The sequence below is a fragment of the Mesitornis unicolor genome, unplaced genomic scaffold (assembly GCF_000695765.1).
Source record: "Mesitornis unicolor isolate BGI_N332 unplaced genomic scaffold, ASM69576v1 scaffold34851, whole genome shotgun sequence".
NCBI classification, from domain to species: Eukaryota; Metazoa; Chordata; class Aves; order Mesitornithiformes; family Mesitornithidae; genus Mesitornis; species Mesitornis unicolor.
The window spans coordinates 61839-77337 of record NW_010163968.1 but is presented as its reverse complement, the minus strand read 5'-3'; the positions used below and the strand labels follow the sequence as shown (position 1 = coordinate 77337).

The window sequence follows — 15499 nt, the reverse complement described above, 5'->3', positions numbered from 1 at the left end:
GAATTCAAGGAAACAAGGCTATGTACTCTTTACAGGGGTTTGCAAAGTATAGATATTTTGCCTGCTAATACAAAAGATTTCTACTGAGGATTTTATAAGCTCTCTCTGTTGTTTATCGTTAAAAATTAAAATGCTGCACTCTGTTTACCTAAGAGGTTTTTTTTAATGTGTTACAAAGTAAATTCTTACAGAACATTAGAAATAAAAAAGACTGCTAATTGTCAATTACTTGAAGTTAAAAAATAACATTTGTTTTGGTGGGTTTTTTTTCCTTTAATAATATTAGTCAGACATTTCCTGGTTAATGCAGGAAAGGGTTATAGTTGTCTTTTGTCATTGGTTTAAACTGTTAAAATGGGGTTAAGATTGAGAGAATGCACAGTATTTTCAGTGTATGCAGTAATTTGGGTAATGCATTACATTTTCACTGTGATTATCCTCCAATAAATAAAATAAACCTAGAAAATACAGTAATAAAGTTTACACTAAAAGAAATGCAGGTATATTAAGCTATGAAAATACATGCACCCAAGCGACAAGCACTTATTAGCGTACAGTGGTATTTTTAAATATGAGGAAGAGCACCTTTTACTTTTCTTGCTGTAGAAGGAGTGTTCAATAATGGAGGAAACAAGAAGCCTTAATGCTAGAATAGTAAATACATTGTTCAAAAGTAGGCGAACGGCCTACATTTCATATATATATGTATATATACACACAGACATACACACATGCACATTTTACTTTATGAGAAGTTGGGGTTGCTTTATTTTCCATTCAGCTAATGTGTAAATGTAATCTTTCCAAAACATGCAGTTCTGTCTAAAAGATGTCAGGACATAAGTTACATGTTGTTACATCCTAAATCCAATCCCTTTCCTTAAAATACTATTTAAAACAAGTATGTGATATCTTTACTTGCAAAATACTGTGTCAGACTGAAATAGAGATTTCAAGCTATATACAGACTACAGTAACACTTTAAAATTACACCAAATAATGTGTTTCAGGTTCAGATGTACATTTTTCGCTGTCCTTAAGATTAAAATCTTCCTATAATGAATGCTAATTGTGATAGCATTATCACAGTACCATAATCTGGCTTTATCACTGTTGAAGAGTATTATTAGTAAGTGAAATTTGGGGTATTTGACCTTTATACCCTTTCTCTCCCATATAATTAATATTTTTAAATTTGCAAAACCTTTTAAAATCCTAATGCACAGAAGTCTTCCTCTGTATGGTGCCCAAACACAGGAACATGTCTATGTGCTGTGGTCAAAGAGGCTCTCTGACTTCCTTCTCCTGAAAGGATTTGACTTGATTAATCATCTTACATAAAACAAGATTTGCTTAACAAGAGCATCCTGAAAATACCTATTCAAAGTAGGGGCTGCATTGAGCTCTGAGAGGGGGATGTGCAGAAGATCTGTGAAATGAACAGGCTAGTTCCCTGCTGTTGGAGAGGTTTTATTGTGTCCACTTCCATTAATACTCTGAGATGAACAGTTAGCTTTGTGTCTCTGTAACCACAGAGGAGTGTCCTGTACTCTCTTGGGCTCCTCCACCTCCTTTTACTTTCCTCCAGTTAGCAGGTAGGCTTCTCATAGCCTGTGGGTTACCACTTTCTTTTCAGGGTTCCTCTGGGTTGCACGGGAGAAGGGCAGCGCTAGTACCTGAAAGCAATGAAATTTTCTTTCTCCTCCTGTGCCCCCTCCTTACAAATGCTCTCTGTTCATGGCTTCTAAGTGCTGCTTCTCTCGCAGAGAAGTTCACCGTCAGAAAGTTTTGCAATGGAAATCTGATGTTAATTGGCAAAGCCTGGAACTCACCCAGAATATACACCATGTGCTCATATTGAACACCTGTGAACCAGATGTTCAGCAAAACCAGAGATCTGACATTTCTGGAGATAATCACATACCAACCTCATCCGCAGCTTTCACTCTTCCTACTCTAAGTGACACCTCCACCCATATCTGACAAAATTCACAGCACTCTTTCCAGATCATAGAGAGCTCCTGAGCAGATACCACACATTGGCACATGATGAGAAAGCATGAGGCTGTGTCATCGCTAAGGCAAAAGTTGCTTTTAAGGTAGGCTTCTTGAACACTGGCTCCCTTTCCTTCCTCTATACTTGAGCCGCTCCAGAGTTGCCAGATATTACTGTTCCTTTTTCCTATGCGCATGCCTTAAGGATTTCTCCTTGCACACTGTCTAGTGTTATCTCTGTCCTGCCATGTTTTTACCATAGAATTTTTCAACCCAGTATATGCTTGATCATATTGCAGAAATAAAATAATTCAGCATGGTTATGCATGATTGAAAATCTTCTTTCTCTCAATCTGAACTGTAATATCTACTGTACACAAGTAGATGCAGCTTTCCCAAGTACACAGTGCTGCTTGGAGATAACATAATGGTACAGTTTTGTAGGATACAGTACATTACATGAAATGGGAAACTTAGTTCTTCCATAAAATTGCTTATTCAAATGTAGTCTTGGCAGAAACATACTGCGTAGTATTCTCCTTAATTACAGGAAGCAGACTTAATGTTGCAGGATATAACTGATATACCTGTTTATTTTCAAGTGTTTGAGTATAGGTATGTGCTCTGCTTTAGAAGAGTTTCAAGACTGACATTTAATATCATTCTGATTTTACAAATATTTGTGGAGAGTGAATACTGAAGAAATGAAATTATCTTTCAGCTGTAATGTAAAATTGAAATAATAGTATATTTCTAAACATGATCATACTTGCTGATCTCTAATTCCTATCAGTCTGGTTTCCCCATGAAACTCCAAACAGTTATCTCCTACAAATAACTACAATCTAGCTCGGCCATTTTAAAATTATGTAAAGCTGTCTTGTGGCAGTGTTCTTTCTGGTTTTACTTTCTCAATCTACTGCTTTTCTTATGCAATGTACAGCTTCTCTTCTTTCTCTGAAAAGGTCTTGGAGCTCCTCCCAGTCCTGGGGTAGCTAGGAGAGAAGTAGAAGGTAACATAACAATTTTTGTATTCTAGAAATGGATTTCTATTTTAATACCTGAGTAATATTATTGCCCTTGTGATACTATAGGTGGTTTCATGAAGGTATTTATTGTGTAGGATCTTTCTTTTATTTAATGTAGTTTTCAAACAGCCAAGTTGCTTCCTGTTTTTCAGTTATGGTGCAAATTGTTACAGAAGGCAGTCTTTCTTTGTGAAAAATGAAGTGAAAACTTAGGCTGCACTAATCAAGAAGAATGCTTTCAAGGCTGACTCTCAGGGGAAGCTGTAGCTGACTGATTGCTAGAGTAGACGCTATACCTGTAACTAAATTGGGAATCTAGAGAGCCTAATTTTTCATTAAGATCTACATATATTTTATGGAGAGAAACTTCCATTTAAATAGTGTAGCCTATAATTCAATATTTTGTCTCTTTCTAAAGAGCACAGTGTAGGTATTTTGATACTGACACCTAAATGTATGTGACATACATTTATGAGAAGCATTTCTCTTGCATTATTCTAGTTGGGAGTATGTGCATGTGGTGCTGAATGAGTCCTTTTTAGCCATGCCAGTCGACTCATGTTTTTGGGTTTCTTCCTGTCCTCTCAGGAATGTGTCCCTTTGTAGCAAATACAGGAATGGCAGTAAAAGTCCTAATGTAGTCACAGTTAAGATGTCCTCCTGTATACTACAATTAATTTTGGCTATACTGCTCATTCATTTTTCTAAATTGACAAAACTGGTATGTGCATAGAATAGTTCAGGTTGGAAAGGACCTCTGGTGGCTATCTAGTCCAGCCTCCTCCGCAGAGTAGGGTAAACTGGAGCCAGGCTGCTCAGGGTACAAGTTGCATTACTGAGAACTGTACCCAGAAGCCCACTGTAACTGGTTCTAAGAAGGCAGAGTTGTCTGACAACTGGAAGACAATTTGATAAACTAAGTGTCTTATGTACCACAGAGTTTTCTTCCAGTTACTGTAACTGACATGGTGATTTTACCTTCCTGGGAAATAGGCAACAGAAACACAAGCCAGAATCCTAAACCTCTTTGCCTGTTAGAAATTGTGCACTTGTCTGAGGTAAAGGTAATTTTTTCATATCTTGCACTTCATAGCTTGAACGTTGCATACAAGGTTGTCATTAGCATCAGCATGTAAATGTTGAGGTTGGTGCTGTAATATATTTATCCTGTATCAAAGAGAGTAGGTTCAGGAACTTCGATGTAGACCCTGTAGGTAGCTGAACGCTGTATAATTGCAGATGTACTCTTCTGATGGCATGATTTTTTGAATCGGCATGTTACATAAGTTCCTTTTGTTTTAAAGACTGCTGTGCAGAATATACTACAAAAGAGAACAACACCTTCTAGCACAATTGGGAACACAGAGTACCTGTACAAGTAGGTGTCTTTAGCTTGAAACAAATAGGAGGTGATTTGACTTAATTTGTAATTAGAAGGGTCAAATTACTTCACGTGTGCCATGGGATAAGAATGTGCTAGAGTTACAGCTTAGCTGATGGCTAGACTTTAATATGTTACAACTTTAAAAAAAATCACTAATGTCTTTTTGCTCCCATTTCCATTAGTGATAATGTACCATCGCCGTATAGTACCTGTTTGTAGCGTATCTAACAAAGGTAATCTAATTTTTTTTTCCATGCTTCAAAGCACAAAAAAGTCCTGGAACACAAAGAAAAGATAACTTAGGTAATACAGATACATGCTTTGTAGTAAATGTAATAGAGAAAGAAGTTGCTTTTGAAATGTGCTCTAAGTCAGCAATCTCTAATATCTGTTCCAGTTCGTAATCAGCCTCCACCTTCAGCTGGAATTTCAAGCACAGGAACTGCTGGATATGGCACAGCCAGACCGGTAGGTATTCTGTCTTAAAATAATTTTCTTCCTAAGTTTCTACACCTTATTATGCTGGCAATGGATTTTTGTAAGGCATAACAGATGTAAGAAAACTGCAAAATTGACTAGTCATTTTACAGCTTATGTGAGTCAGTTCCCTCAGCTGTTCTTATCTGTTGACTGAAAATACTGAAAAATATATATACTGGACCTGACTGCATTGTTTTGCACTCTATGCAGTCACTTCATAGGCTCCCAAATAATACCACATTTTACATCCATTTTGAAATAACTGCAAACTTTTTCTTTGTGTTATATGTTCCTGTTGGCTGCGTTGCTGATTTGGTATGATAAAATGTATTCTGTTCTGTGCTGAAATGTATATCCCGATGGCAGTTAATAGCTTGCAGGCAGTTAATGTATTATGTAGGCAGTTGATCTATTGGATTGCTGATTACTCGATCTGTAATGGAATTTTGTACATTGTTTTTAAAATTAATTCTTTATAAAGATCTTTATGTAAAAATGAAACATTCAACTCTTTCAACAACGAGGAGTTCTGCATTTCATTTTTTTACTTGTGGAACTGAACTGAAAGAAGTGAATGAAGGATCTGGAGGCACTTGAATGCTTCAGTACAAGCAAGAAATCAAGAGATGGAAGACATCTGCCTTATTTCTCTTAACAGCAGCAAGTAGGAGCTTTGCGTTAGGAAAGGAGAAAGTGTTTTAATAGCTGTAGGTCTTCTTAGTAATTCTCTAAGAAATGGTATTGTTGATTAGACTTTGCAGCATACTTCAGAGGGAATTCTTGCAACAGCATGAAGGACTTTTCTTTCTGTATCTACCACAATATTTGTGCTTGCTTTGTTCCCTCCATTGTGGCAGTTCCAGTCTCTTTGACTTAGATCATACATCTTTATATTGGGACGTTTTATAGACTAAAAAGCAGCAATTGGCTCTTTCTTATCAGTTTCTTGGCCGTTAGAGAACTTGTTTTTACTTCTTTAAGGCATCCATGCTGACAGGATGGAAAGCACTTATATGAGTCTTTAGTAAGGCTAAAAAGCATTCTGCTTGCATAAATGTCAGTATCTATTTGATACTGATGTGGTTTTTGACCTATCTACAAATACAGCACCTCTTCTTTAATTCCATATCTTTCTTTCCAGTAAAGCAATAAACCAGTTTTGTGAATGGGAGAGAGTATGTGAAGAAGCCATTGAAATAAAGATGCAGCTAACCACAAGTGTTTAGGTTAAATCTATACAAATTTGCTTTAGAAAAGGTTGTAGAGTCCTTTTCCACCATTTAAATGAGCAAGAAACAAAAGAACACTGCCAGCTGTGCAGAAATATCAGAGTTCTTGTAGAGCTTAAAGGAGTTGTACCTTACTGGTATTGCCATTTCTACTGTGCTCTTGTACAGCATTGAAACCACTGAAAACTACTGTTGAAAGCCACTATGGAAATCACTGTTTCCTGATTAATTTTTCTGAAAGAGATTGATTTTGACAGTTCTTGATCTTTGCACTTTTTTGTTATTTTCTCAGAAATGTAAAATGCCCTCTTGTAAAATTTGGCTAAAGAAAACCATGTACTGAGGAAACAATGTATTCCTTTATCACCACATGCCTCGCCTTTTTTTTTCTTTTTCTTTTTTTTTTTTAATTTGGAGCCAACACAGGATTTGCTACTTCAGAACATTTCAATAAAAAAATCTGGTGTACAGAAGAGACTCCACCAGTGTTTTGGAACTGGCATAAATGCAAGAAATTTTGTTCATATTACCAAGACATGGAAAAAAGGTAGTGCTGTTCTCTTGTGCTGTGCTTCTCAACACCAGGCTGGACTACGGTTAGAGCTGCTTGGCAGTTTCTAGAAGGAGCCATGGTGCTGCAATTGCCAGCACAATTTAGTAAGACAAAGTTGACTGCATCTCTGCCTTTGCAGACATTGAGATTTTCTTTAAAATTACCCCAAGCAAACCAAAACAAAAAAACCCCAAACAAACCAATGTAACAGAAAGTCTGAAAAAAACATCTCCTAAGATCTGCTTGGCTTTTCAGGCCTTAGCTCAACCCTTGTTTGGATTTCCTACCTGACATTGCCTGTTTCCTTTTTCTCAGGTGGTTTGTTGGGCAGCATTTCATTTCAAAGATTGCAGGACCAGGGACAGTAGCCACTTCCCACGCTGCTTCCCACTGAGTGGTCCTTGGGGTTATTTTAGACTTCCTTTCAGTTTATTTTCTGTTCCTTTTTGAGGTATCTTTTTAATTTTCTAATACATTTTGGCATTTAATCCAATCAACCTTCTGCCTACTTTCAGAATGTTAAAAGAAATTACAGAATGCATCTTGGCAATTAAAGTGAAAACAGATATTTCAGAGGTTAAATGGTTTAAAGCATTTAGAAAGTTGTTAAATTGACTCAGCCAAACATAATGAATCAGATGTTACACAAAGTATTTGATGTAGAGTACATACATCTAGTAATAGCTAAGATCAAGAATAATATTTATTTTGTAGTGGTGAAGTTTCTTTGCTTGTTTTTACATCACGTTTGTGTAGAGAATTGTGTAATAGGGTTTCCTCTGAAAACCCTTTATAGGACATTCACTGTTACAAAGATTTTGTCAGAATTTACCAAGTACACAAAATTTTAGAGGAAACAAATCTTACTAACTGTTGTGCCTTATGATCGTTTTTTTTTCCCCCTGAAATCTAGCATTTCTGTTCTAACGCTTTACATTAGATTTCAAGTATGGTGTTTATAATTCCTTTGGCTTCAGTTGTACTCTGGAATACTTTCCTGTTTCTCTTTAAATAGTGATGTAGACTTTTAATTTTGGTTTATGAGAGCAATTCCATTTCCAGCATATTAAATTCTATTCCAACAAGTTTGGGAAGACTCCAGCCTTCATATGAGGCAGAATGTAAGTTTCCTTAACACTGTTGATGAGGAACAGGAGAAATTGCCTTACAGTTAGCAAACTTGTTTCAGAGAAAAGAATTAACCATGGTCTTTTATGCATATCTTGGACTTTGACTAGATAAAATTGACTGTAGCTGTTTGCAAAGGTGTCTACAGTCTGCATTGATAATGGGTTATCAATGTGTTCTTACGAGTTCTCCAAATAAAGTAGTTCTTGTTTTGTTGCTTACAACAATTAACAGACTTACTTGGGTAAAATTAACTTATTAGTACTAACAAAATAATCTGTGTTTTTAACATTGTTGCACAGGCAAATATTTATATAAAGTTGAAGACTGTTGTAAAAATCCTTTGCTTTGAATTGAACCTTCATAATGTTTTGGGAATATATTCTTTGCCTTTTTATGTGCATAAAAAATGAGTTCAGCAACTGTTGTAAAGGAATATATTTTTCAGAGTCCTAATTGTCCCAAATCATTCTGCAGTAGATGACTACAGATCCAAAATAGAGCTAAAATACTTTCTTTTTACCAATTCCTATTTCAGACTGTTCCACCTCGAGCTGGAGTTATTAGTGTACCACAAAGCCATGTCCGTCCCTCTGGGGGAAGACCAGCACCTGAAGCTCAGACCAAACCAGCTGAACCACCAAGGGGTAAGTTTACTTTAGAAGTTAAATATAAATGTCACTATTCAGTCAAGAGGTACTGTCTCTGGTTTGAATGCTTGACTTGCAACAGATGCCCTCATTTTTCACTAGAAAGTAAGATTCTCAAGTGTAGTAACATTTGGCGCTTCCTGTTAATCACCCACGACTATTGTAAACCCTTATCAGATAATAGGCAGCAGTCAGAAAAGATCTAGACCCATAGATTTCGTGCTATCAAGAGAAACTTTGTTCAGATTGCTGTGTTTTAGTCTGAGCGTGTTGGTGTGTCTTACAGTGTATGTTGATCACTGGACCATTCTCTGCACTGGTTGCTCTGTAATCATAATATTTGGAATAGTGTTTATGTTTGATTGTCAAAGCCACTTCCTAAACTTGCCTATTTTGATATTAATAAAATTTTTTTAAATGTATTTTATAATACTGACTTCCAAAATACTTTAAAATACAGCTGAAGTACATTTAGGAATGACGTGGTTTCTGGTTCTCTTTTTCTGTATCTATAGTAATAATTTTTAATGGAGATACACTGAGCTTTTGATAACTTCTAATCTAGTTGCCATGAACACCTGCTGTTCTTACAGCCCTGTCTTCTGCAGTTCTGCCTGGTGCTTCCTCAGCCACGTGTTCTCATCATGCCATTCTTAAGATTTCTATTACAATTCTTTGCAATGAAAAATACTACAAATATACTTGCAGGCTCACCATTGCTTCCCGAACCACTAAAGCCTCAGGCTGCTGGACCTGCTCAGCCCACCACTCAGCCACCGCCTGTGCTAAGGATGCAGGAGCCTCTGATACCTGTGACATCGCATCCATCTCAGACAAATGCCCCACAAAGTCTGGAGCCCCCACAACCGCCTCCTCGTAGCCGATCATCTCACAGTTTGCCTTCTGAATCTCCTCCTTCGCAGCAGCAAGTAAGTAAAAAAATCTCTTGTATATATGTTTTCTCATGACATAAATTAACACAGTTTGTACTGAATGCTGTAGATTTGTGAGAAACTCCTAAAGCAAGCCGCACGCAAACAAAAATAAAGGTGAAAAGATTGGATTCAAAGATCATCAGGCTCTAGGAGGATAATACTTAATTGCTTATGTATTGTCTATGAATAACTAACATCTTAAGTACTAAACATTTAAGTTAAGATTTCTTATGACAGACTTATGATTTATGGACAGCTTGGTCTTAAAAGTATGTTGTCATTTGACAACTTTGTATGGAAAAATAATCTAAGAAATGTAATTTTATAATGACACATGCATGACTTAAACTGTATAGTAACTAGCTAACACAGATTTTGATTCTAAAGTAACCTTTGTAGATTGCATGATGTGTTGTTTCATGTTGATGACAGTTCATTGCAGGAAGATGATACTGATAGATACTTGGTAGAAATACATTTTCCTGCATTCCCCAGTGTCAATTAAAATACAGAAACATATCAAAATAACCGGAAAATTCAATACAGTAACAGTAACATTCTGTTCTGTGGGACCATTTAGAGTGTTATTTCTTTTTTTAAAAAACCACTTTTTTCTAGGAAGAGCCATAATTTCTTGCTACTGTTAAAAAAAAAATGCAGACATAGGTTTTCAGAATGGTTGACAAACAATGGTAAGACAAGGGGTAACGGACACAAACTGGAACACAGGAGGTTCCACTTAAATTTGAGAAGAAACTTCTTCTCAGTGAGGGTGACAGAGCACTGGAACAGGCTGCCCAGAGAGGTTGTGGAGTCTCCTTCTCTGGAGACATTCAAAACCCGCCTGGACGCCTTCCTGTGTAACCTCATCTAGGTGTTCCTGCTCCGGCAGGGGGATTGGACTGGATGATCTTTTGAGGTCCCTTCCAATCCCTAACGTTCTGTGATTCTGTGATATAAGGGTAAACTTCTTCATTAAAGGCCAGTGCTGTTAGTTTTTACAGTATCAGGTGCTAGACCAGATAAGACACTACCTCAATAAAAGCATGAAGTTATTGAATTTTATGGATTTGAGCCCACTTCTTACCAAGATTAAATTCATGGTTTTGTTTTCTGGTGTTTTTCATAAACATAAACTCAGCTGTGGATATTTATGACTACGTAAGTTTTCATCAGTATTTTAGATTTTACCTTATCTCTACTTCTGAAGCCCACTTTCACTAAAGCATTTAATTAATACCTATTTTATGCCACAGTGAAGCAGCCAAATTCAGTCCTCAGTGAGTTGATTTTGAATTCTAATTGAAAAATCTTTAAATGCTCTTCCTTTCTTTCTGCTTTTTTGAACCTCTTTCTCTCTGCCTGTTAATTTTTTTCATTTTGAAAACTTAAGCTAAAAAACAGGATATTTTTGAATATACAGGTAGAATATCAGAACTTTTTGAAGTTTGTTAGCAAGTATGAAGTGTTGCTAACAAAGAATATGTGTGGTACTTGAGAACATGCCAATTTTGTGAACAGAAGAAGACTGCTTTGTGTCACTTTTGAAAGCCTCACACCTTCTAAATGCTGTTTTACCACTGATCATTTTGTGAAAGAGGTGCAAGCAGTCGTTTCAAAATTATTATGAAAATTACATTACATACACAGCAATCAAAAATATGCTTAAGAACACTGTAAACAGGTTGTTGAGCTGTATAATGCTGCGGCTATGTTGTTAACAATATCCAAACCAGACACTTTAATACTAGTTCAGGGAGCTCTAATTTTCTCTGCAGTTAGATTTCTTTGATTAACAGAGGCAGTGCAATCACAAGGAAGGCCCACTTTGAGCTTCATTTACTGTCTCCAGCTTAGGTTTTTTATTTCAAGGGAGGGTGTGCGGTGTGGGGGGGATGGTAGGGGTGTTCCTTTTCTTTTGTTTAGTTGAATGATGTTTACTTCATTTCCTGATTAGTATTTGTAAATATGAAGTTTTCTGAGAAAATGTCTTCAAATAAATACGAAGTCTTTTGAGGGGTAGTACATTACAAGCTCATCCTTTGATCCAAAGCTTGATTGTGGTATTTAAGGACCTAAGTGTTTCCCTATAAAAATAATTGCTTGTATACAGTGTGACTATTCAGGACTCTATAGATTGCCAAGCAATAAATTAAAAAAGAAAAGTAGTTATTGTAAGTAGATTTTAGTTACTGCAAACAGATTTTAGTTATTGTAAATTAAGGAGATTTTGGTTTTTGATTGAATGAGAAGTTTTATGGTTTATTTTGTCTTGAAAAATTACTACTATAGATGAGTGATTATATCAACAGTTCCCAGAATGAGGGCTGTAGTGCTTTTCATGTTAACAGATGGTTAAATTAGACAGTAGTCTAATATATATCGACAGTCAAATTTTTAAAATGTCTTGAAAAAATAGCGCAATCAGCTGCACAATGAATGTCTGTATGTAAATAACATTACAATTGGCTTGAGCTGGTTTTTTGACTCTTAATGGTAGAGCTTATAAGTCTTACAAGAGAATACAACAGAAATTTAAAATTTAGTGTAGTGTGTAATAAGTATTTTTGTTTTGTATTCATATCTCAGAAAATGGCTTTGTGAAAACTTAAAGTATTTTTAACATGAGGTTGCTTTGTTACTTGGATTTTCTTCCTAATTTTCTTTCCTTTGATGTCTGTTTCTCTTTCACAAGCAGGAGCAACCATCAGGGTAACAGGTATCTATTTACCAATCTTGTATGTGGTCTCCATTTACTCAAGCAGAAAAGATGTATGAATCTTGTTTTCATACATCTGCAGCCTCATCCACGTTAAAAATCACCTGTCCGCATTAATGAATTGACTGTCATACCATAGTGCTTTTTCCTTTCATAATGCAATTAAAATTGATACTGTTAACTGTATTTATTATCACCATAGCAAATATTTTGCTTCATCATCTTTTATGAAACAACTGGAACCTCACGTATGTTGCTTAGTCCCTGCTGAATCTCCCGGTCTCAGTCTATTTGGAAAAAATGAGTAGGTGTTGGGAGTTAACATTTCTCTTTAATACAAATAAATCCTGATGCAATTGCACTGCCAAGGTTTTTTTTTAAAAATAAAACCCAGATTTCACATTTCTTGAAGAAGAGAGAACTCACTGTTGCCCAAAATAAAATATACTGTTTGTTACAATTTTAAAAGCATTTGGTTCCAGAATTATTGGGAGCAAAGTTTTACTTACAATAAAGAGCAATTTCAAGTCATAGTTTCTTTGGGGTCTTGTGCTTTTTGATTACTTGGTTAATGAACACAGGACTTAACCAGCTGCTGCCAAGCTTGCATTGGATTTATATTCTTTCTACAGTTAAATTTTCCACATTTCCCCACTCAGTTACTTGATGCCTTTGTTTTAATATTAATTTCCAAAACACTTAGTACATACATATAAAAATACCAATATTGAACTACTGTATTTATGGTTTGAGAATGTTAGAACTCATCCATTTTAGAAACTCCCTGATGTAGTAGTACCAGGGATGCACGTAACCAACTTCATTATTTCAAAAGAAAACACTGAACCACCAGAGCAAAGGCATTGTTGCCAGCAGACTTTGTTTCTCCTGCCAACCAACTCAAGCTACAACTGCAATTTCTTAAAAAAAAATTACTATGTTGGATACACTGGGGAAAAAGACTTAAAATATTATTTTTATTCCTGAGTCTCTGAAGCCTGTAGACTAATTTTGCATAGCTGCTTAGGCAATGGATATGTGGAAACATGCTTCAAACTAGTCACAATAAATGCAGTAAAAATTTAAAGATTGAAGTTAGGCTATAATAATACTGTATTTTAGTTGACAGTTTTAGCTAGCATCCTGGTTCAACAAAACATTGGTTAGCAGAATTTTCATGCTAAATATCCAAATATTTGGGTATATTAAGGTGATGTGTTAAAATGACAAATTTGTTTGTGAAATTTGAATTCTCAGAAGCTGTTTTAACTTAAGCTTAATTCTTTGCATTAGTTTAATAAGGGGAAGTTCCAAACTGTTCTGTCAGTGTGATGACTTGAAGACAGGTGGATATTCTACCTTTTAGGACAGTTGTTACATGGTATAAAAGTTGCATTGTTGTTTGAAGACATTTATGAGAACAGAAATACTTTGGTTTGAAATGATGAGAAGTTCTGTGGAGAAAACTGACTTCTCCATTAGGTATTATTCTAAACAATGATAACTTGCCATTTTAAAATATTATAAATGGATGATTGTACCTTCACATGTGAAGAAGGACTGGAGATGCCTACAGATGCGTATGTCTATATAGAAATGTCTGAAGTGCATATACTAATAACACTAATTCTTCCTTTCATTGTGATGATGCTTAAATATTGCTTGTAACATCAGTGTTATAAACTCTTAAACAATGAAACCTAGAGCTTTTTATTACATATTTGTGCTGGGTTATCACTTGTTTAGAATACAGCAATACAATAATTTCCCAAATTTCTTGGAGATTTTCTTATACAACATTCACCAGTGCTTTTGGCTAGGATTCCAACCTGCATGGAGTAGTTTCAAACTGCATTAACCAACGAGGGGGAAAATTATGCTTAATGACTAGTAGGCTTTTCCTTCGGAGAAGGAAAGAAGAGAAGGTTAAGAGTTATTGTTTTACAGAAAAGAAGCAAACATTCTACTACACATGCAGTGTTACAACCAAATTGTATTGAAATTTCAGTTTGAGCCCCAAAGCTTCTTTTCTTTTCATAGAAGAGTGAGAAATGGGGAGTTAGTAATAATCTTAAACCAGCCAGCCATGTGATTACTAAGCACCTTGTTTTCTTTGCAGATTAAAACAAATGGAACGCACGGCACTAAACTTGAAACACAGTTAAACAGTGACCCTTTTGAAGATTTGTCATTTAAGCTGCTTGTGTCAAAGATGCAGACATCTGCTCGAACATCACCTGTTCCGACTTTAAACCAAAAGGAGTTGATACAGTTGCCTTCAGCAACAGAAAGAAATGCTGATATTTTGAATGCTGTAAATTGCATGCCAGCAATGCCTCCTATGCCAACCTTTAACACATCCCAGGAACATAAGCGCAGCTCTCCAAATCCATTTATTACAGGACTGAACTGCACAAATCCATTCACTGAAAGAACTCCTAATGCTGGAAACCCATTTAGAATGGAAACGCAAGAGCCTGAAGTAACTTCACATTTACTAGAAGGACGTGCCGCTTGCAATCCTTTCCCTTCTCTAAATCCCCCCAGTTGTAATACAAGCAAGCCTGCATTTTCTGTTGATGCATCTGCAAACACTTTTTGCTTGCGAAGTAAATCTCTCATGGTAAAAAATGTACAGCCAAAAGGATGGGTAACGTTTGATGATGATGAGGAGAATTTCAATGTAAAGCTAAAGCCATCTAACAGTGTTCCAGATTTTAAGCAAATCAGTTCCACAAAGTCAGCTGGATCTCCAGATTTGCTGGGCACTGAACAAAATACTTTTCTTGGCTCAGACTTTAACTTTGATAATGACTGGAATAAAGGTTCTTCTGATTGCTTTTATACAATGCCAGCAAGAAGACCACCTGCACCTCCTATACCATCAAGAGCAACCAGCAACAGATCCCCCGCAGATCCCTTCACTTCTTTGGCACCTAAGGTGTCACCAACGCAAGATTTTACAGAAAGATAGATGTTCAAAAATATAAGAGGTTATATTTGTTGCTACATTTATCCAGTAGAATAATTGGGCATTTGAGATTATTCTGTGTGCAATAATTAATTGTCAAATGCACTGAAATTTAACTCTACTCGTAAACAGCCACTATTGTTTGTGTATAAATTTTGAATATGTATATATGGTAGAGCACAAAATATTGTCTGAAATGTATTAAAATCCTGACGTAACAGTATTTGAATAGACAGAGAAAAGAAGGATGAGCTACTAATCTTGTGAAAATATACCAACCTTGGAAGCAGTTTTTGCTTAGGGAGCTCTCTTCCCCTTTGTGGAATTTAAAAAAAAAAAAAGAGGCTCCCTGCTGGTAGCCTTCTCACTCCCTTTTTACTGTTTTGTTAATTGCTATTTATAAGTATATACCAAAGAGCTGCCAAAG

The 15499-nt window shown here is 36.0% G+C and overlaps 1 protein-coding gene across 1 annotated transcript in view; it reads left to right on the top strand.

Moving 5' to 3' along the window:
* Positions 1–15075, top strand: part of SYNJ1 (synaptojanin 1) — a 63169-nt gene extending 48094 nt beyond the window's left edge. Inside the window, exons 26-30 of the mRNA XM_010194132.1 lie at positions 4672–4710; positions 4805–4875; positions 8336–8444; positions 9156–9376; positions 14221–15075. Of these exons, the coding sequence (XP_010192434.1) occupies positions 4672–4710; positions 4805–4875; positions 8336–8444; positions 9156–9376; positions 14221–15075 (1295 nt within the window). The remainder of the gene's footprint in view (positions 1–4671; positions 4711–4804; positions 4876–8335; positions 8445–9155; positions 9377–14220) is intronic.
* The last annotated feature ends 424 nt before the right edge of the window (positions 15076–15499 follow it).